A 23,523-nucleotide genomic window follows, 5' to 3' on the forward strand; every position below is an offset into this window, starting at 1 on the left:
AGGAACAAAGGGCCAGTAGGCCCAGGGGTTATACAATAAAAGCTGGATCATGCTGTGTAAAAAGGCCCCTCCATCTCCTCCTAACACCAGGGTCTTCATGATGTTGGAGGGCTATTGTACTGTATTGATAGCACATCATTCAGTGTGGCCTGGCCCCTCACTAAGGCAGGCAGCGCCCCTGCACGCAAGCAGGACATTTAGGAGACAAATTTCAGGAGTCATTAGCAATTGCATTTCAACTGTTCCCATACACTTGCCTCTCCTTCCCACACAATCCTGCTTCTCTCGCTTTCTCTCCAGTGAGTAAGGACACTGGGAATACTGGAGAGCAAGACTCCTTCTGAAAAGACCCCTGTGTTCACTTTTCCAAACAGCTACAGAGTCTACGAGGGCAGGGCCAAAAGGGAAATAGGAGAGGAGGTCGCGGTGGGGGGAGGCCCTGGGGTGCGCCCCCAGGAGCTGACAAGGGAGCATGGGCCCCATGGGTCATCACAACCCCACCTCCTCCACACCCCCCTAGCCACGCTGCCCACCAACTGCTGGGCAACACCTCCCGGCCCCACCGCCCTACAGAGCAGGGTCTGTGGGCTCTGGCTGCCTGTGGACTCTAGGAAGGAGGCAGGAACTTCCTCCAGCGCCTGGATTCCAGTCCCTGCACCCTGGAGAGTGCGAGAGCTTAACTAATTCTCAAATCAGGACACATACACAAAACCCTCTGAGAAGCGGTGGAGGACTCAATGAGTGTTAGCCATGTTCCATCAACGCGAGCCAATGACCTCCAGGAGACAATGCGGCAGTGACAAGCACTGAGCCCTGGATGGAAACCCAACCCTCGTGCCAACTTGCTGTGTGACCCTGACAAATCCCCTGATCTCTCCGGGCCTCAGCTGCCTCCTGTGGAAGGTGAGGGCAAGTGAAACAGTAAATGCACGTAAAATTCCTCGGTACATGGCGGCTGTCACAACCTCAAGGAAGTTTCCCCAGCACCCAGCGAGATTTTTGAACTTTATTATTTTTGAATCTAAAATCCTGACCAAATGAGAGCACAGCACTGCCTTCCTCCTAGAGGCAAATCAAGTGTAATTTGGGGAGATGAGAAAGAAAGGGCGTAGATTCAGAAATAATATCCTTATGAAAAAAGCACAAAGGGGACTCAGTAGTGACCTACAATCTTATAATACCTGACACCCCCATGACATTGCAGCCATCGCCTGAAGGATTCTGACACAGCCCACATTAACTAGAACTGGACGCTCCCCTTTTATCAACTCAAGAAGCATTTGCTGAGGGCCGGCTGTGCACGGAGCCCTCAGAGGCTCTGCCCTGCCCCTACAACTCAGTCTCTCCTTTCTCTTCAAAGAACCAAGGAAGGTTCTGACCCTACTCTGGATTGAGAGCACACTGCCCTTACCCTGACCTCATGCATCAAGAGGTCAGGCTGTCTCCTGTGCTGAGGTCCCCTGCAGCCACAGCAGTCTGGGCTAACCCTAGGGTCCCCTCGGGTACCCCCACCTCCCCGCCCACCACATGCACACAGATAAGCAAGCTCAGAGGAGGGACCCTGGACTTGTAAAGCAGGTTTCATGGTGCTCCAGTGAAGAATAAGGAACTGTAGCTTGTTTCTCAGAGACAGGTGACGGGCAGCATTCCGAGACCAGAGGCAGCTGGCTCTCTCCTCACCGACATGATTAAGACAGACTGTGTGATGCCCATTGGGTCAACAGTTACCGGTTTGGCAAACAGCAATACGGAGCCTTGCGCAGAAAATCACGGTAGCCGATACTGGGAAACTCCGGGGGAAAGGACTCGTGGGAGTTCCACGGTCCAATAGCTCTATTCTTTAGTGCCTCCTGACAAGGGGGAGGCTTGCGCATTCTAGCAGCCCTGGCTGTGGGGTCGGGCAGAGCTGGTAAACTGTCCTTGAGTCTTTTCTTCCACATCAGGGGGTCTTCCTGAGCAGCAGACAGAGAGCTGGGCTTCCTCTGGAGACGCCTCAGCCCCACACAGGTGGGCTGTGCCCCCAGCCACTCAGAGCCCTGGGCTCTCTCTGGGTCCAACGCTTGCCCTCTGGCTCCAAAACCTGACCTAGGACTTCACACTGACCCAGATAGGAGTCAGGAGGTATCTATTCATCACCCTTTATTCTGCAAATTTCCCGTTGCCTCTCAGCTGCCTTCGGGGGTATCCCCTCGTTTGCTAGTACCGATCATGTAAAAGACGTGGTGCTGGGCCCGGGAAACTGACAGGACACTACACCATTCGGTGGAGAACACAGACATGAAAAGGATGATGGCTCTGTGGTGGATGCATATGAGAAAGGGGCACAGCAGGGGCCCTTCCCCCGAGCTGGGACAAGGCAGGCTCCCACAAGAGGAGGCCTTGAAGCTGGGGGTAGCAGCGCATGGAGGGGGTACTGGCAGGCAGGGCGCACACTCGGTTCCTGCAAAGCAAGGAGAGCCTCTCCTGGGGCAGGGAGGAGAGGGTTTCAAGTTTAAGGCATATTAGAATCGTCTGGGTAGCATATCTAAAATGCAGATTCCAATAAATAAAAATAAAAATAAAATAAAATAAAAATGCAGAATTCTGGAAGCCCCACTGAGATTGTAATTCAGTGTTTTTCAGGTGGGGGCCCAGGAATCTGTTTTATGAGCTCCTCCTTGGGGGAGTCTAAGGCAGGACATCTATGGACCACACTCTGAGAAACCCTCCTTTGAAGGAATGGAAAAAAAAAAAGCCATTTGTGGCTTTGATGGAATATTGGTTTATTTTCCTGGAATGTTCCCAAAGGGACTTTGGACAGCTCACTAGTGATTCGTTCTTCAGTCATTTTACACAGACAGACATACCAACATCAAACAAACTGGAAGCGAACCCCAGGAGAGTGTCAGGAGCCCCATTCACATGGATGGCTGTCACTGTGTTCCACGGGATGACAGTGGGCATTATCATCTCAGGAATGTGTCGGGGCAAGGTCCACACTTACGCCAAAAGGCTGTCCGCAGGTGAACCAGGGCCCAGCAAGGGTGATGGGAAAGCCTTCTGGAATCTGGCCACACCTCCTTGCCAACCTTATGCCAGGAAAGGCAAGGCAGTCTACGGATGTCTTACAGACTTTCTCTACAGCCCGCGGCTGGCTCCCCGCCCCTCCTGTCCTGGGTCCTCTCACCGGGAGCCTGGTCTCTGCTACCCCAGTGCCACCCCACTCAGGCTCCTCCTGGCTTGGACCCAGGGTCGCATGTGGGGACTCTGCCTCCACCAGCCTAAGCCTTGCCATAGGCATTGTTCCTGCTGGTAGCCTCATGGCAATATTCTTCCCTACTCAGAGCTAGTTCCAAGGAGTCCGCCATTTATTTTGCTGGCTCAAGCCCCTGCCTGGGAAGCTTATGGGGATAACGCCACACCTCCTTGTCTTGCTCTTGCCACTGTTCTCTGAGGGCTGGAACCCTGCCTTTGTGATCTCTGCCAAGTGCCTGCTGGACCACCTCCTCATTATGTGTTAGAGCCACAGGCACTAGCCTCCCAAGAATTCCCACCTTCCAACCGCCCCATGTCCCCAAGGGCCATGTTCTGCCACCCTGGGGACTTCCCACACAGCCCGCATCTGCTCTGGCCCAGCTGCTGAATACGCTACAGTCTTAAGACCTGCCTTTTCTCAGCAGGTGTGATCCCCTTTGAACCGACCTTCACACCCCATCCAGCTTCACTCCCTTATTGCACGTGGAGCTCTGGGAACAGGCTGAGAAACTCTTTTCCCCGGACAGTGTCTATGACTGGTTGTAATAATCTGTTTATTGATATCATAAATACGTGGTGTGCCCAACATCATAGCTTAGTAAGAGGCAGTCAGCCACAGAACAAAAACAAAAAATTAAAACAAACAGAAAAACCAGGGCTACGCAGTAATAAGTCCTATTGAATGGTCTAGCCAGTGCTACTCAAACATCAACATGCTTATGGACCACTGGGATCTTGTTAAAATGCAGCTTCTGCCGCTCGCTCCAGCAGCACACACACTAAAACTGGAACAATACGGAGATTAGCATGGCCCCTGTGCAAGGAGGACCCACACATTCATGAAGCATTCCATATTAAAAACAAACAAAAAACACCAAAAGTGGTTTCTAATTCAGTGGGCCTGGGGTGGAATCTGAGATTCTGCATTTTTAACAAGCTCCCAGGCAATGCTGATGTGCTGGGCCACAGCCCACGCTTCCAGCAGCAAGAGGGTAGGGATCACACTAATGAGTGGGAGTTTGCCACACGGGGGTGAGGCCAGGAGCAGGGCCCAGAATTGAACATGTGCTCAGATACAGGAACCGCTAAGTCCTACTCATTGCCCCAGAATCAGAACAATTGACTTAGAAGTTCTGAGAAAGAATGACCTAGGGATGGCCAACTGCCTACAGACTCTCCTGGGCATGGCAGCTGCTATGGTTGGTACCATATGATCCCTGACTCTTGTCATAGTTTCTGGTACCAGGTGAGTCCAATTCAAGGTCAGCTCTGTGATTTTTCCAAATCAGCACTGAATTTTCGGACACTGAGTTAACTGTGGTTGCTGGGCTGAAGTGTTATGAGACAGGCTGCGGCCATGCAGGGGATAAGGGTCACCTAAGGCTGTGGTAATGTCTTAACTGTTAACATTTTTGAGTATTGAGTCTGGGCCTCGCAGTCTGCTAAGTGCCTTACATGGAAGGATCCATGCTGCAATTCTCCCAATAACCCTTCAAAGTGGGGAGCCATTTAAGAGTAGGAGCTCAGGAACCAGACAGCCCGAGACTGAATCCCAGCTTTGCCACTTTCTAGCTGTGTGACCTTAGGCAAATTACTTAGCCCCTCCATGCCTCAACTTCCCCCTCTGTAGATGGGGTTACAGCACCTCCCTCAGATGGTTGGGTGAATAAAATATAAGACAGTGCGGCACTTAGCGCTCAATAAAATCTTGGCTATTCTTTTAGCCTTATTTGTATGAAGCAAGGAAACTGAGGCTCAACAAGATTAAGCAGCTTGCCCAAGTTTACACAGGAAGTTAGAGGCAGAACTGATGGGAAACAAAGTTCGCGAATTTATGAACAAATTCTAGATCTGTTGTTGGTAGGTTTCGGGAGGTAGCAGAAAACTCTGGTGGCCTCCAGCTGCAGTCCCACCTGCCCAGCAGTGAGGGCTCCCATTCCCTTCCTTAGATTCCTATGAAATCTAAGCTCACAGCAGCAGCTTCTTCCCAGAGCCATCTGGTACAGGCTTTTTCTGCTTTTGACTAGGAGAGACTTGACTTAAGGTAGATCGCTTCCAGGCAGGAGCAGGGAGGGAGAGGGTGGATGAGGGAAGACCTTGTGAAGCAGGTGGCATCGCCTGTGGCCTGTGAGGGAGGTGGGGCGTCCACGGATACAGGCGGGGCTGGGAACCGGGCCCACACGGGGAGAATGGCAAAAAGGGCAGGGCCTGTCTGGGTACTGCCACTAACCCAGGTGGACCATACGCAGAGGACCAATCAAGGGAGCTCAGGAACTGCAGCTGACAATGATTGGCACCTACGTGCTACTGGGCACTCTGCAAAGTATTTTAGATAGTTAAGCTTACTAAAATTGGATGAAGTGTGGTTATGTTAAGAGGATGTTTTGTTTCTTATACACACATATATAGACAAACACTGAAGTATTTAGTGGCAAAGAGACATGATGTCCAACTTAAGAGTAATAACCAACTTACTTTTTTTTTTTAAGTAGGCTCCATGCCCAGCATGGAGCCCAATGAGGGGCTTGAACTCACGACCCTGAGGTCAAGACCTGAGCTGAGATCAACAGACTGAGCCACCCAGGGGCCCCTATAACCAACTTACTCTTAAATGGTTTATATATTAATGGTTTCATGTGATTACATATATTTGTATAATATGCACACATATATAGACTCACATACTCACACATAGGGAAAATGAGAGACTATAAGGTAAATGCATAACATGCAAAAACTGGTAAATCCAGGTAAAGCATATACGGAAATTTCTTTTATTTTTGCAATTTTCCTGTAAGCTTAAAATTATATCAAAATTTAAAAGCTACCAAAAGATGCATGGGAAAGATACAAAAAAAATCTTTAAAAATAGTATGAGGTCAATACTACTATTTCCCCATCTTATTAATGAGGAAAGTGGGGCAAAGCATGAGAGACACAGGAAGTGAGGCAGGACCAGCTTTGAGAAGCTCTGACGGTCAGGCTCAGACGGTTGTCCCTCAGCAACCTGGGGGAGGGTGGCTAAAGAGGGTGAGGAGAGGGGTGGTCAGCACTGGATTGTGCAAGACTGATCTGAAAGAAGGCCACAGGTTGGCTAGAAGGGAGGGGCCTCTAGTTTGGTCTCTGCTTTCTAACAAGCCTCAGTAGGAATAAACAGAAAAGGAAGCAGGTGTTGGAGCCTATAAAAGAAAGGGTGGCAGAACTTGGCAGCCAGATGGGGAGGAGGGAAGAATCCAGAGGATGGAAGCAGGGGCGGCCTGTGTGTAGTGGGAGAACTGGGTACATGGGTACCGGGGCGGGGGGAGGAATACCTACATTTTGTTGCATACCTTTTGGACCTTTAGAATTTGAACCATGCATGTTTTAGTCATTATGGGGGCACCTTCTCATGGGAATGGCAGAAAAGGCAAAGCTGTTTGAGACCAGGACTGGATTCAGGTTTAAATCTGTAGTAGAGTACAGGGTTTGTCTGCACCCAGAAATGATGTCCAGCAGGAAACTGGAAATGGGCACTTGACGTTTTGCTAGACGAGAGGCAGCAGGAAGTGTGGGGTATAGGACATTACTAGGGAAGAGCAACAGGAGCTAAGACCACAAAATGCCCTCCCTTTCCTGGAGAAGAGTGATCGCCAATGGAGGAGGAGGGTCAACATCACCATTAGATGCCTGTGCACTGCTGGAGGGAATGTAAGTTGGTGCGGGCACTAGGAACAACAGTATGGGGGGCGCCTGGGGGCTCAGTCAGTTAAGCATCTGCCTTCGGCTCAGGTCATGATCTCAGGGTCCTGGGATCCAGTGGCATCGGGCTCCCTGCTCAGTGGGGAATCTGCTTCTCCCTCTGCCGCTCCCCCTACTGGTGCTCGCGCACGCATGCACACACGCTCTCTCTCTCTCTCTCTCTCTCTCTCAAATAAATAAATAAATAAATAAATAAATAAATAAATAAATAAATAAAATCTTAAAAAAAAACACAGTATGTGGGTTCCTCAAAAAATTAAAAATAGAACTACCATATGACCTAGCAATCCCACTTCTGGGTATTTATTTGAAGGAAATGAAAACACTAATTCAAAAATATATCTGCACCCCATGCTCACTGCAGCATCATTTACAACAGCCAAGATATGGAAACAGCCTAAGTGGCCACTGATGAATGAATGAATGGGTAAAGAAAATGCGGTGTATATATACGATGGAATACTACTACCATTAAGAAGAATGAAATCTTGTGTTAACATGGATGGACCTTGAGGGCATTATGCTAAGCGAAATAAGATAGAGAAAGACAAATACTATATGATCTCATATGTGGAATCCAAAAATAAAACAAAACAAAACAAGCTCACAGATACGGAGCACGGACTGGTGGTTGCCAGAGGCAGGAGGTGTGGTGGGCAAAATGAGTGAAGGGGGTCAAAAAGTACAAACTTCCAGTTATAAAATAAATAAGTCCTGGGGATGTAATCTACAGCATGGTGACCATAGTTAACAATACTGCAACTGCCCACTTGAAAACTGCTAACAGCACATATTAAAAGTTCTCATCACAAGAAAAAAAACTCTATGTATTGAGGGATATTAACTGGACTTACTGTGACGATCGTTTTGTAATATATACAAATACTGAATCATGTTGTACACTGAAAACTAAATTTACATGTCAATTATATCTCCACAAAATAAATAAAAATTAAAGAAAGACACCAGGAAAGGAAGAGGGTCAGCCAGGTTGTTAGATGCTACAGGGAGGTCGAGGAAGAGCTCATCATGGGGCTCCTGTGACTTTTCTGGAACCGTGATCAGAGGATGAGGTGGGAGGAGGAGGGGGTGAATGCTGGAGCATGAGTGGGGGCCAGCGGCTACGGAATTCCTCCGTGTTCTTCAGAGGGACGGGCATGGGCTGTGAGCACACAGACTGAACATTTATTCTTGGAGAGGGAATGCCTGAGCACATTGGAGAAAAATCCACAGATGCCTGACAAAAGGAAGAGATTTCTTTGATATGAGGCCCAAAAAGCAGGCCAGGCTGTAGCAGAGGCCAAAGGGATTCTAGGTCTGGTTGGGTTCAGGGGTTCTCAACCTTAAGATGGCATCAAAATCACTTGAGGGTTCTTTTCACACACATGGAGTCTGGGTTCCATATAATCCATGGGTTCTGATTAGGTTGACTGGGGCTGGGCCTGGAAATCTGCATTTGAGCCACTCAGGAGGTTCCGATGCATGCTGTCAACAGATGATGCCAGACTCAGAGGAAACCTGGCTCCCTGGCCAAAGTTAAGAAGAAACCCTGTTGGCTGCCACCAGAGTGAGGACCACAATCTACTCACTGGAATTAAGACCTGTATGAAGAGGGAGACAGGGGATCATTAAAGATGTATCTTTTTTTAAAGTTAAAAGCAAATCCAGTTTTTCTAATTATAGAACTTTACAACTTTATGGCTTGACCTCTGGTATCATTCACAAGGACTTATTTTCTGATACAGCATCCTCTTCATTTTCCTGATCTGTAATTATTTTATGTTTTTATTATTGTCTGTAAGCTCCACGAGGGGTGACGTTAGCCTTTATTCACTGCTGAACCCCCTTCCTAGCACAGCTCCCACCAGGAACCAAATACACAAAGGTAGTGGCACCCTTTTCAGTTCTACCCAATGTGCAATAGAAGTGGAAAGTAATTCATGCCCAGTTAGAGCCATTTCGGGTCTGAGATGACCCAAATGACTTCTAGTGAACCCAAAACAAACATCCTACAGGATGTTCTGCTGGGCAAGCAAGAATGCTGCAGACCAAGCCCATATGCTGGGCAGATACCAAGAGTCCAAGAGGAACTTGATTCTTGCTAAGTCTTTTGTGTCAGAGTAATAATAAGAGATGGAGCTCTCTTGAACACAGTAAGGAGGGTGAAGCAAAGATGCTGATCACCACCATGGACCAAGGACCAAGGGATTTGGTCAAGGGCATTCATCCCTGGGGGGTGGATTTTGAAAAACCTATTCTACTCACAAAAACAGCTCACTCACCCTGCTTCCTGAAGAGGGACATCTGCTAAAACAGGAGTAGAGCAAACACAAAAGTCTGGCCTCTCCAAACAGATCCTGAGCAACTGGAAGAAGCTGCCACTGCAGCAGTCAGCACAGTGAAAGAGGCTCTGGTCTGAATTACCAGGAATAAGTCAGCGTTGCTCCCCCTGTCTTGCCTGACCTACACAATGGTGAAGAACATGCATTTTGGGGGCGGGCAGACTGAATTTGAATCCCAATTCTGCCACTTATAAGCTTACAATCGTGGGCGGGTTTTCAAACCCCTATGCATCACTTTCCCCATCAGCAGAATGGAGACGGTATCATTCTTACCTCATTGGGCTGCTATGAGAATTAAATTGGATAATGCATTCAAAGCCCACAGCCCAGATCTTGGCACAGTCTAAGGTCTTAATAAGTGTTGGCTATTATGAGTTCTTACCCACAGGCTATGATCTATATGGTGACAATGTCTGCATGCCCCACTCCCTTGGAGTCTCAAGGACACAGATGTGTGCATGAAATCCAGACGGGGTTCTGCTGAGGTCAGACAGAAGATGTGCGGGAGGCCCAACCCCTGGGCCTGCAACTCTACAGCAGCTTACACCAATCTGTCCAAAACCATTACTGCTGCAATGGGAATTTAAAGATTTTCACATTAAAGTAAAGACGAGCCTAAATCTCTCTGATCCTTAACACACCAGGAAAGAAATCACAAGACAGGTACAGCAAGGTGACTGACATCCCCCAAAGATCTACTTCTCCCCTCCCGCAACTACTTCTTAAAGTACTTCCTAAATCATCTCAATTCTTCTATATAGAACTGTAGAAATCTTTAGTTTTAAAAATTTCTAGGGGGTACTTTCATATAATCTCCCTGAAACCCTGTTTATAAGACCATATTTACCTACAGTCACGGTTCTCCAATCTGGGCTCTACCCTGGAAATCCCGTGCCCAGGCCATGCCCTGGTCCGATTAAACCAGAGGGTCTGGGAGTGGGCCAGACATGGGTATTGTCTGCACTTCCCTCCTGTGAGACTCATGTGCAAATGAACTTGAGAATCACTGACTGTTCCTTTTGTCCCCCAGCTCCAAACACAACCTCCTATCCTCTGTTGTGGAAAGGAGATCAAAGGTTATTATTCCCCCATGGCAGAGCAGTGGAGACCAGGGATCAGGGAAGGCAAGTGACTTGTTGCCCTGAAGAAGGGCCAGAAACAGAATCCAAAACTCCCAACTGGAGACATTCATTTCCTGACTCAGGGCACTCCTACTGCCTGCCAGCCACTGGTCTACCTAATAACCACGAACGCAGAACACGCGGGTGGTCATGCTTTTCTACTACAGTGTAAGGTGCCATGGGGCCCAGGCAAGGCACAAGGGGAAGGCCTTTCTAACCTTCGTTTGTGAGATGAACCTCAATGTAAAAAAGATGTCAAGCAATGGTGGGGCCTGGTGAAGGAAGTGTGAAGGTCCAGCTTGCACACTAAAAGTCTGCGGATGATACTAAAATGGTCATAAGCCAATGAAGACCATTTCAACTGGCTGCCCCTACCTGTGCTCAGAAGGTTCTTTAAATCTGGTCAGTTTCTGCCTGCAATCACTAACAAAATACCTTTGGTCATTCTGGCTGCAAACATTTGGCCGGTGGTTTTGAGACTTGAGGGGCAGTAGAGTCAAGTTTTGGATTTAGTAGGCGGGATGTGAGAATCTGCGTTTCTTTTTTTCCCTCTTTTTAGGATTTTCTTTCTTTATTCGAGAGAGAGAGAGAGAGAGAGAGATAGTGAGCACAAGCAGGGGGAGGTGCACAGGAGAGGGAGAAGCAGGCTCCCTGCTGAGCAGGGAGCTGGATGTGGGGCTTAATCCCAGGACTCCGGGATCATGACCTGAACTGAAGGCAGCCGCTTAACCAACTGAGTCACCCAGGCACCCCGAGAATCTGTGTTTCTAACGAGCTCCCAGAAGAAGCTGATGTGCTAGTCTGGGACCACATTTGGAGAACTTGGGCTGGGTGACCAGTAAGGAAGCTGGAGAAATACCCATGGTCTCCACTGTAGCTGGTAAATGTTTGTTTTATGTCAGCGATGGAAATAAAGCACTCAGGCTGGTTTAGAAACTCCTTGAACTGTTAAGATACCTTTCAGTAGTCTTGTCTAGCAAAAGTCATTGTTTACTGGAAAGATGTTTATCTCCGAAGTATGATCAGTTTTCCCAGAAAAACAGGAAGAAAGTGGTTTATGTCCAAGAAATCTGGTACTCAAAATACATGAATTGAGCAGTAATTATATAATGACTGATAAAGCTATAAAATGTACTGAGGAGGGGTGCCTGGGTGGCTCAGCTTATTAAGCATCTGCCTTTGGCTCAGGTCGTGATCTCAGAGTCATAAGATCAAGCCCTGCATCTGGCTCCCTGCTCAGCGGGGAGCCTGCTTTCTCCCTCTCCCTTTGCCCCTCCTCTCTGCTTGTGCTCTCTCTCTAATAAATTTTATCTTATTTTTTAAAAAGATTTTATTTATTCATTTGAGAGAGACAGAGAGAGCGAGAGAGCACAAGAAGGGCGAGCTGCGGAGGAGAGGGAGAAACAGCCTCCCTGCTAAGCTGGGAGCCCGACGTGGGGCTCGATCCCAGGACCTGGAGATTATGGTCTGAGCCGTAAAGGCAGATGCTTAACCACCTGAGCCACCCAGGCGCCCAAATAAATAAAATTTAAAAATAATAATAATAGAATGTACTGAGAAGGCCTTAACGGGCTGCATTTAGAACTATCTGGAGAGTGGAACTTGCATATGATGAGACACCTCTAATTCGGTTTTGGCTAACCCTATGAGGTATCTTCTAACATTCTCATTTTGCTAGTGAAGACTCTGAGGCTCAGGAGGGTTTAAGTAACTTAACCAAGCTCACAGAACTAGCCAGTGACAAGGTTGAGATATAAAATCCAAATTGTGGTCAAGGGGACCAGCAATGGACAATGTCTCCCTCAAGGGTTTGTGAGGATTCAGTGAGAAGAAGGACTTGCCTCTTCCACACACCTCTCCTGCACTCCCTAGGGCTGAAGTCGGACTGGGGGCAGGGGGCCCTGAAAGTTCCCAGTGGTGAAGGAGCCCAGCGACCCTTTCTTGGCAGAACAGTTCAGCATGGATGTCCTGGCTCAGTGCCATTGAGAAACAGAGACAACTGTTTCCTCTGATCCTCTCCTGAGTATGGATATACAGATCCTATACATTCTTTTTTTTCTTTTTAAGATTTTATTTATTTATTTGACAGAGAAAGAGAGAGAACAAGCACAAGTAGGCAGAGTGGCAGGCAGAGAGAAAGGGAGAAGCAGGCTCCCTGCTGAGCAGAGAGCCCCCACTCAGGTCTCCATCCCAGGACCCTGGGATCATGACCTGAGCCAAAGGCAGATGCTTCACTGACTGAGCCACCCAGGCGCCCCTAGATTCTCTACACATTCTAATGTAAAGAGAAGTCCTTCTGGCTTCCAGAATCCCCTCAGACTTCCTGCTTCCCTGTGCTTTATTTCACAACGGAGGAGAAAACCCTACCAGATTTTGCCACCACTGGGTTTCCGGTATGCTCATGGCAATCATAGCCATGCAGGGAAACTGCCTGCTCCCGAAACCACTTCCTCTCGCTCTCTTGGCCTTAAGACGGAGGGCCAGGTTATCTCACCTGCTCTCTTGGGTTTCCCCGTCTGTGAAACAGGAGTAATATGGTACTCTCCCAGCCTACTGTGAGGACTCAGTGAATCGACTGCCAATGGCAGGCAAAGACCAGCAGCAACACCTGGGGACCGGTTGGACATGCAAATTTCCAGGCCCCACAACAGCCCTACTGAGGCAAACTGGGGTGGGGGGGAGGTTGGAGTTGGGTAGTGCGATTTAACAAGCCCTCCAGGTGGTTCTGACGCTTCTGCAAGTTTGACAACCTGTGCTCTAAAATATAAGATCCACAAGGCCAGGATTTCTGTTGGTCCACTGAGTCCCCAGTGCTGGAATGATGCTTGGCACATTACAGACACCCTAGCCATTCACAGGCACTCAATAAATATTTTTGAATGATTAAATGAGTCCAGATGAAACAGAGGAGGAAGGAAAATCAAGGTCCAGATAGCCTGGCATTTCTAACTGTATTTGCACAACTTGATGACTCTCTCACTAATTTGTAGTAAATATTACGAATTGCAGACTGACTGTTGCATCTCACCCTTGCATTCCTAGCTCCTAGTGCAGTGCCCAGCTCATCCTGACAGGCTCTTGGCAACACCCTGTTGAAGGCACAAATGTCTCCCAGTTCCAAATCTAAGTTCACCCCACAACTGCCAACAGGTGCAGCAGATGGGCCTGTCCCTCCATCTTCCTAAGATGGGTAAAAGAATTCCAGAGAACACCAAGCCTCCAGTTGTAATGCAACTTATCTGTTTAACTGTTTGCTCTTCTCCCTCGCCCAAGGGTACACCCTGCTGCTGCAGGGACTTTGCTCTGATCCTCAGCACTGGCACCGGAGCCTGAAGCCCAGTAGGCACTCAATAAATACCTGCTGAATGAATGGCCAACCCCTGGCTGGGTGGGACGTGATAAATACCAATGCCCTTCTACACCACTGCCGTGCGAAAATCAGCAAGAGGTTGGCGGGAGGGGGAGGACTTCTGGAGTGAAGAGACATGGTATCAAGCAGTTACAGATGAATTCCAGATACCTCCAGTTTCTGCAGCAGCCTTTTCAGTTCTGCCACGACAACTGCGATTCCTTACCCCCGCTTCACACACAAGCCCCGGTGCCAGCTCGCTGGCAAGTCACTTCACTCCAGAAATTCCAAAGAAGGGCTTGTCTCCGATAAGACCGGGGTGGGGGGAAAAGAATTTATTGACTTATTTATCTAATGAGTGCTGCCGAGGTGGTTTGCAAGCTCTGATGTCAACGTGGCTCAGATGAGCCCTGGTTTACCAGAAGACACTGGAGTTGGCAAGGAAGGAAAGATCGTTCGAGTTCCTCTACGGATGCCCAGGAGGGCAAACGCGCCTCACCAGGAAGAGCTGCCATTAGAAAGTCTGACGTGCACTTGGCACTGGGCTAAGACTTGCCCTGTCTGGTGTCATCTCATCCTCGGGGGTAGGCACGTCCTACTCTGAGGAGAAGAAACTTATTCGAGGTCCCCTACTACGTGTAATGACAGAGCCAGAACTTGATTTGGTGCCCTGTGAAGATCTTTGCGAAGACCTTATCCACGGCAGGGAATGGTACGGTACTGTGGGACCGATGTTTGGCTGGGAGCACACAATCATTTTTCTCCACAGTGAATAATACACTGATAGGTGTGTTTCTGTTGATTCCTCTGTAGTCAAAAAGTTCCCCTTCCCTCTGCTTCCCTCTCTCTGCCCTTCCTCTCTCCGAATTTACTGAGAGTGCAGCAGTGCAAAGAGTAAGGCTTTGAAATCAGATGGACCCTGATTCGGAATCCAACTCTGCCTCTTTCTACCGGTGCGACCTGGAGCTTGTCACTTGCCCATTCTTATCAGCCTCAGTTTCCCCATTTGCAAGATGCCAGAAAACTACAATGAGCAACAGTGCTTGGCATATGACAGGTACGGATAGAAATGATACAATGTAACTATTACTATCTTCCTTACCACCAATGTTAAAACCAGTTATTGTTTGCCTTGTTAGCAGTACAAAGACAAGCCATGCGCTTGGAAGAAATTCCTGGAATACAAAGTGAAATGCTCACAGAGCCCTAACTACCTAAGAAAAGCCACAACAGATGCAAGATCAGAAGGCTGTCCCAAGGTCACCTCATCCTAGCAGCCACCTGATGCCTGTATCTTGATACTTTACCCTTTCAAGTCAGGTACCAGTCAGTGGATTGGAAGGGCGGCCCCACCGACCAACCAAACAAGCAACTGCCACTGGGTGAGGAGAAAGCCGGCGTGGGGACAGCGGGGCTGCCATGGAACCGGGGGGGACGGCGGGGCTGCCATGGAACCGGGGGGGACGGCGGGGCTGCCATGGAACCGGGGGGACAGACGGCAGGGCTGCCATGGAACCGGGGGTGCGACAGCGGGGCTGCCACGGAACCGGGGGGTGGGGATGGTGGGGCTGCCACGGAGCTGGGCCCAGCAACAGCAGGCAGCCGGCTGGGGAAAGTCAGCAGCTGCCGCTGGCCTGGGATCCTGGCTGCCAACGAGTGATGAATGGAACAGGGGAAGAAAACAGGCAACAAAGGTGTCCCTAATCTTGATGCAGCTTCATCTTTTTTTTTTTTTTCTCTGGCTGACCATTGAGGGAGAACTTAAGCCTGGGTCCTTTTTCTTTGGCAGACATTTGAAACTGAAAGATCCCATTTCTTCCCAATGGTGAGATGTCATGGGTAGAAGCACTGAGGAGGCAATTGTGGGGGGTTAAGGGGGGGTGGAGAATGTGACCCACCGCACTTGTCCATTTTTAGCCCCACCCCTGCCCTGTCCAGCATCTTTAGAAAATGTTCTGTGTTCTCCCAACACAGCAACACTGAACGCCTGTCCCCGCCTCAATCTTCCCCCATTCTTTTGGCAAGAAGTTTTCTGCTCAGGAGCTGGAGGCTTAATGGCCTGCTGGTGAAGGTTGAATAACAAAACACCACTGTATCCAGTTTCTGAGTTTTCTCTTCTTTTATCTCACTCTGAAACAGGGATTCAAGGCAGCCGAGAAGCTTGTCAGCAGCAAGCAGAGCCTCTCACTGTTCTGCCTGAGGGTTTGCAGCCGGCTGGCCCTGTCCATGCTGCAAGACGCAGGGCGTGTGAAGTTTTCACACACACTCAGCCCAGACACGGCCATCGGCCCTGTCCAAGTGGAAACCCCAGAAGATGTCACCCCAGCCATTTCCCCAAGAGAAGCAGATTTCTCTGGTCCAGGGCCCCTGACTGAGCTGGTGGCTGCAGGTCCTCATTGCCTGGAGGGAGGGAGACATGGCCCGAGACAGCTCCTGACGCAGGGACAGCCAACTGCCCCTCACTTGGCAACCCCTGCAAATGCCACCAAAACCTGACCAAGGCTTCTTCCAATCCAGGAAGCTCTGCAGCAACACGCCGGCCACCTTCCAACTCCCACTTATTTGAGCCTTGTCTCTCCTCATGTGCACCTGAGCTTGGTGTTCCAACGCTCCCGGTAACTAAGGCAACCTGATTCCCTTCTCTTCAAAAGAGCAGTGTTTCATAGCTACCTGGGATCCCGGGGGATTGGAGAATCAGGTCAGTTTGGCTAGGCAAAAAGCCGGGGAGGTGATGACAGAGTAACTGCCTTGGCTACTAATTCCCTGGCCACTGGGAACATTTACCCAAGCGATTTGGAAATGACTCTGAGCTCTCGACACACACTGTATCCTTTAGAATTTCTTTGCCTCTGTTTCTGTTCTCGCTTTCCCAGAGCTCTGGTTAGCTGGCTGCATCCAGAAGGTGGGGTTTTTGCCCAACAGCCTCCTAATCCACGCTGAGGATCTCACAGGCCCCTCTGATCAGGCTTCCTCAGCAACATTATCTCTCTGAGATGCACAGCAGGTTTGCTTCAGCTCAGGAATAAATGGCAACTTTCAAGGCCACCTTACTGACAGGGCACTCTGGAACAGCTACAGTTAACTTGAGTGTGGACTCAAGAGTGCCATTACCTGGACTCCGATTCGGGGTGCATCACCTACTGGTGACCTTGAGCAACTTACTTTACCTTTCTAAGTCTCAGTTTCCTCATCTGAACACAAAGATAATAATACTTACCTCATGGGGTTGGCAAAAGGATGAAATGAATCCTAATAGAAAAGGCTCAGCCCAATGAGGAGCATAGAGTAAGTTGAATTCCTAGGACACAACTCACAAATGGTTGGGACAGATGAAAGAAAACTGCTGGTCTACATAGTCAGAAAGGATTATGGAAAATAACTCAGCCACAAGCACAAAATATTCCCAAATTATTACAATGGGTGAGGAGAGACTGGGTCTGATTTGTAGGGAAAAGTTTGCATTAAAGAAAGAGGGAAGGAGATCTTTCCTAGTGATTCAAGGTGTGACTTTGGGCAGGTAAATAAGTCACTTGTCTCTGAGTTTTAGTTTCATCAGTGAAATGAGAGGGATGGGTTACACGACCGGGAAAGTCCATCCCAGCTACAAACTGCTACAGAGCCTGCAGAGACTCAGTCTCCATTTGATTTAAGTGTTCCATAGGCACATTCTAGTAAAAGCGAAAAGAACTGGCATTCCCAAGTGCCTCCTGGGTACCAGGCTCTGTGCTAACTGCTCTACCTGTCTCAGCTTATTTAATGTCCACAGCTGCTCTTGACAACTATGTGTACCTCCCTATTGTAGAAAAGACAAAAGCCAAGGCTTGCAACTTGCCAAGGTCACTCAGGTGGCAAGGCTCACCCTCTTTCCACTGTCCACACTTGCTCTCTGGCTAACCGTGGCCCGGCCACACCAGCATGGCTACCAGTGAGGGAAACCCTGCTTGTCCCCACTCCATTCCCCAAGGCCAAATCCCCTAGGCAACGGGGCCCAGGCGGGGTAGCAGTGCAGGGCAGCAGTCAGACATGTGGGTTCTGGCGTCACTGCGCCCAGCATCCGCATCTCGCCTCCACAAAAGTTGGCTTTCATCAAACTCAGCCCCCCTGAGCCTCAGGTTCCTCACAGATCATTGTACCTATTTCTCAGGGTTGTCCGAGGGATTAAAGGACATCACCCATATAAAGCTCTCAGCAGACTGCCTGACTACAGTAAATGCTCACTCATTACTTCCTACCTCGCTGAACAGGAGGGCATATAGGCAGTGATAAGCAGTTTCTAAATTAATCTATGGCAGGAGTATGGACCTGGGGTCCAAGAGCCCCCCAAAATTATGTGCCAAAAACTGTATTTGCACTTTTCTTCAGGAAGCATCTTTAACCTTGGTCAGATTCTCAGGAGGATCTGTGGCCAGAAGGAGGTTCAGATCTTTTGACTGTAGACGCAACTTCCTACAACATAAATTATTTCTGAAATAACAGGACTAGCAAATGTTCCTCAAATCATGAGAGAAGTTGCTGAGTCCTCTCAACATGGCCTCTTAGCCATGTGGGCCTCCAGAACTTATCACATAGCCCCAGAAACTGTGCCCACAGAGCTCCCGGGTGGTTCCTGGAAGAAGGTCTGAACATACACCATCGAATGAACAGGAATTAGGCTTCAGGAACCTTCTCTGGCAGGGCCAGTTCAAACAATCCGTTCTTCCTTGGAGAACAATCAGCGTATTTGTTTTCGCATACCACTAAGTTAAATACACAAGGAATGCTGGCCCTTTGCTGGAAGCTCCCAGAAGCACCCAGAGTTATTCTGCTCCAAGGGGAGGCCAGAGCACCTGATTCTCCAGGCCAGCCTTGCCTCAGGAGGAGCCTATGGTGCCGTTGGAGCCTTTGGCCCAGTAGGCAGGGCCCACGCTGCCCACCGGACCCTCTTGGGTTGTTGGGACAACCGTCCTCAGGAATTTCGGCCTCCCAGTCTTGCCCTGGGTGAGAAGAGGAGAGAGTTGGCAAGGCTGGCTGCCTAGCTGCTCTTCCAGCCCGCTGGTGAAAGGGGAAGCGGAAAACCGGATTCCCTACCCCCAGCAGCCTCCAGGCCGGACAGCGCACAAAACAGCTCGGCCCCAGAGGGAGGAATGTGCCAAGACATTCTTCAGGGTTGGTAACCCGAGACGCTATTTTGTTCTTCGTGGCTAAGAAATTACTTTTCTGACTGAAGGACCGTTTGACTTACTTCTTTTCAATTCAAGGGAATGGGTGGGCATCTCCTTGATTCAGGTAAGGAAAAAGCCAAGACAAATGTAAACACACACACACACACACACACACACACACACACACACACACGCTTAAGGAGAAGAATTTTTTTTTACGTGATCCTTTGTTTAAGAGCATTAATTAGTTGCAGAGATGTGACTACCTTGGCAGAATTTATCTCCCCCACCCCACCACCCCAAAAATGTCTGGCTCTTTTTCGCTTTTTTGTTTTTTTTCCTCTTCCTTGTTACAATCCCTCTTCCCCTTCTGCCATGGGGTCAGGAGGGGTAAGGTGAAGCCAAGGAGTCTGAAACCACATCTGAGACCTGGCAGGGTCCTGCGGACATCTCATCAACTGTCTTCTCACACCAATGGAGCACTTACTTGTACCTCAGAGAGGTCAAGCAATTTACCCAAGGCCACACAGGTAAGATTATAAGACAGAAATCCCGAACGGGGTGTGCAGCAGAGAAATTCCAGAGCTCTTTCCCCAAATTTTCAGTTAGCCCACCATAACAGTGACCCCAGGGTTGTGCTAGGAACACCTCAGGGCCCTAAACTCCGGGGCCCCCCACCAACCCAGTGTGGGTGGGATGACCAGGAGGTACGAAGTTGCATTAAAACCAATGACTTGCAAGGTGAAGAAAGTGAGTGGCTCAGTTTAATGCCACTGTTTTTAATTCCTCTCCAATGCTTGCCAATCTGCCTAAAAATAAAGGCTGGGCATACCTGTTGCTGGGATATGGGCAAGCTACAGTACAAAGCTAAAATATAATGGTGCTGGGTTGTTTTTTTTTCCCCTTCTACTGTTTCTAGACAGGATTCTTTCTATTTATGACAACAGATATTACTAGTTTCCCATATGTGAAAGTGGTTCAAAAATTTTCAAACTGAGTTGATTTAAAGTCAAGTATTAAGTAAGCGACAGTACATGTCCATTGAGCACAAAACCATGGTGGTGGTTCACATGATACTAAAATCTGAAAAATAATGCTCTAGCCAAGTCAGTTTTCCACTTGCCCTCGTCCAGGGGTAAAAAATTACTGTTGTTTGAGAGGCTTTCTCAGAGCCCCAGAGAAGTCCCTAGATTCGTGACCTCGGGTGAGTTAGCAGCGCTGGGTGTGGGGCTGTCCCAGTCCTCCAACATCCAACTGCTGACAGCACAGCGGCCTCAGTAAGCTGCAGGGACCAAAACCAGGCAGGAAACAGAAGACTGAACTCGCGTCTGTTCTAGAAGAGAACAAGGGGCTGCCCCGTTCACCAACGCGGCAACAGCGTCCCTGGTGCAGATGACCCTGCGTGGGGCGGGGAAGGAAAGTGAGTCGGGACAGATTCGGAGGTCAGAACTTCAGAGCTAGTAAAGAATCTGGCCTATGGTGAGTGGTGGAAAGATCAAGATATTCAAGCAAATCACATCTCTGGGCCTCAAATTTTCTCTTAGGTTTGAAAGTAAGAGCTGGGCTCTGATCATCTATGTCCCTTCCAACTTCTAGAGTTCTTCTATTACTCCTTCCCTTCCAAGCACACCATTAATCTGACAAACGGGGAACCCGGCGTTCAGAGGTTAAAGCAGCTTGCTCATGGGATGCTTTCTCTAGCATTAAAAATTTTTCTTCCAAGGCCACCTGGCTGGCTCAGTCAGTACAGCATGCGAATCTGGATATCGGGGTGGTGAGTTCAAGCCCCACATTAGGCGTAGAGATTTTTTTTTTTTTTTTTTTACTTTCTCTTCCAGATTACATTAATGAGACATCCAGCATGGAAGAATGATGAGAATAAAGCAAGCACCCAGTAAATGTTAAATGAATGAATTTAAAGTGCTCACAGAAACTACTGGGAATCTCAAGTTTTCTTTCGGCCTCTTTTTTTAAACCCTCACCTTGCTACACATCCCATCTTGGACTTCTGGGACCTCCATCCTAACCCTACAAGATGAAGGGTCCAAAAAATTCACCACAGGCACCTGATACCCAACGTCGCACTGACCAGGTGAAAAGTCCACATTCCTAAAATACTATGACCACAGATCAAGACAACAAGGACAACAAAGAAATCTCAGAGGGTGGTCCTCTTCCCCTCCAGCCCACCCCAGGATATACATGGGGATGGTGTGTGTAAAGAAATGCCAAGCAATCAAAACCGGGAAAAAGTCTGAAGCTAAGAGCCACACCAGTCATCTCAGACTCCACCTGCCTCAGCAAAAAAAAAAAAAAAAAATCCCGTGCTACAGTCGGCTTGGTGCCCACCAAGGTCAGGACGCGCTGGTGCAGGGCTGAGGAGCTCTGGCCCCCAGAGGAAGAAAGGGAGGAGAACGAGGTGATGGGCTGGGCTTTGCGGGAGGCCTCTCACCTCCATCTATATCCTAACAGCTTCCAAGTTGCTGTAAGATTCCTGGAGAACCAGTCTTCCCCATCAGCCCCCCCCCCCCGCCCCCTTCCTTTCCTTCCCACTCCCGGCATCCAGGCCCCCTGGCTGCTCCTATGCTCTTCTCAGAGCCTCCCAGGCACCTGTCAAAAACCACACTCCGGGCTGCCTTCCCCTCCGCCTAGTGTCCTTCCTCCAGCAGTTTCCACTGAATCCTGGGTCCCTACTACCCCCTCCAAACCAGATGCTTCCCCATCTCCCCCGCGCCCACACACACATGCTGGGGAAAGCCTCCCCGGGAAACCCCAGAATCACATTGAAAGGTTGCTTCCCCAGCCCCCGCCCGACCTCTTCCTAAAGGGGGCGGGGGGGCGGGGCTAGAGCTTAAGGTCAAAACTCTGGGCAGGTGCCGGCTGGGGCCTAAGTCCTCCATCGGGGATGGCGGTGGGACTGCCTGGGCCAACCCACTGGCCGTCCTCTCCTCACAGCAGCCCACCCGGGCAGGAGCAGCGCTCCAGACGGCGGGGGACTTGTGGGGGGGGGGGCGCAGCAAACTGAAGAAAGCTCAAGAGGCTCGCAGAGTTCCCTTGCACCCCCGGCCCAGTCCCGGCTGGTGGCCCCTAGGGCAGGAGGGAACGGGAGGTGTGGGGGCTCCCCGGGGTCCTACCTGTCCCGCGGGTCGATCCAGCTGGTGGTGCGGCTTGTGTGATCTATGTAATACACCTTGCCGTCGAAGTCGCGCGCCTCCTCCCAGCCCTCCGGCAGGGGCAGCTCTGGCCGGGGCATCTTCCCGAGCGCGGCCCGCGCTCCCCCATGCAGCTCCCGGCCGCCGCGGGGGCCCCCGGCTCAGCGGCTCCGGCCGGCCGTATCCAGCCCGGGCGGCCGCCGAGGCACCATGATGGCGGGGGGGTGGGGAGTGGCGCCCGCGGACTGGGGGCCCTAGTGGGGGCCGGCCGGGGTGGCGCCGCGGTCCATGCGGCCCTGCGGCTCCGGCTCGGCGCCGCCCGCTGCTCCCGCCGCCGGCCTCTCACGCTGCCATGTGCGCCCGCAGCGGCGCGGTGCGGGCCCGGGTACGCGCCCGGCCGGCGGGGCAGAGCGAGCCGAGCGCAGCTGCCGCCTGCCCTCCTCCGCCGCGCGGCGCGCTGCGCCCTCCACGCCGCCGCTTGCAACCGCCGCCTCCCCCTCTTCCTCCCCCTGGCCCGGCGCCGTCGCCCCTCTCCGCTGCGGCGTTCTGCGCTCGCTCGCTTTGCGACTTCTGCCTCCGCCAGGTGCGGCTCGGGCGGTGCAGGTAACCGCGCTGCCCCGGAAACGGGAGGCGGAGCGCGGGGCGCCTGGGTTCCCGGGTCCCCTCCCCGCGCCCAGGGCTGCGAGGGCGGGTCCTAAGACCCGAGACGCGCCCCCTCGTGGGACAGTCCGAACCGCCGGCCGCCCCTACACCGCCCCTGCCAGGGGAAAGGGAGACCGCCCCTTACCTGGGTCCGGGACACGGACTGGAGCCCTCGGTGGCTGGAGCAAGAGCCGCTACGCCCCTGCTTTCTAACGCTCCTGACTCTGCACCTCGCGTCTAAGGTTCTTGGTACAGGTGGCTCCAAATCTTAAAACTCCCCGCTTCTCTTTTGTGTAGAATCAGGAGTCAGGCAAGAAGTGGTTAAATGGAAACATTCTTGCAATTCAGGGAACATAAGTTTTTCCTGGATCTCTGATCCCTTCCCCCAACACACGCACCATCTGTCTCCCTCTCGTTCCATTCTTCTCCCCATGTTGTTTCACCATTCCCCCACCCCCGTATTTGCTAATGTAGCAGGCTCTCCTCTGGGTCCCTAAAATTAGGAGTGCATACTATGAATCCCCTCCCCCCGGGACGACTTCCAAGGGGTGTCAGGGGAAGCATTTTGTAAAGTAATAATAATGATGGTCTTGTTAGCTAAACTGAGTACTTAGCTTCTCCCAGGCTGTGGGCTAGCAGCTTCACCTGCGGTTCTGTCCTGTGATACTTTGAGGTAGGTATGTTATGGATTTGGGGGAAGAAGAAAGCAAAGCAAAATTCTATTTTGAAAAAAATTAGAAGAAAATTTAAAATCAGACAGCATTTCTTGAGAAAATAAAAATATGTAATTAAATATAAAAAGGT

At 50.2% G+C, this 23,523-nt stretch overlaps 1 protein-coding gene and 1 non-coding gene across 3 annotated transcripts in view; one reads left to right on the forward strand and one right to left on the reverse strand.

The window, feature by feature from the left end:
• Positions 1-22,178, reverse strand: part of WWC1 (WW and C2 domain containing 1) — a 147,334-nt gene extending 125,156 nt beyond the window's left edge. For both annotated transcript variants that reach the window (XM_028102739.2, XM_088023678.1), the window contains exon 1: positions 22,060-22,178. In XM_028102739.2, the coding sequence (XP_027958540.1) occupies positions 22,060-22,178 (119 nt within the window). The remainder of the gene's footprint in view (positions 1-22,059) is intronic.
• On the forward strand, positions 3,990-4,093 carry LOC114208764 (U6 spliceosomal RNA). The gene has a single exon (XR_015768268.1). It is a non-coding gene; the product is annotated as a U6 spliceosomal RNA (small nuclear RNA).
• Positions 22,179-23,523: the final 1,345 nt, after the last annotated feature.

This window comes from Eumetopias jubatus, unplaced genomic scaffold (genome assembly GCF_037043125.1).
Source record: "Eumetopias jubatus isolate StellerSeaLion01/CBP00866 unplaced genomic scaffold, mEumJub1_p1.0 scaffold_5, whole genome shotgun sequence".
NCBI lineage: Eukaryota > Metazoa > Chordata > Mammalia > Carnivora > Otariidae > Eumetopias > Eumetopias jubatus.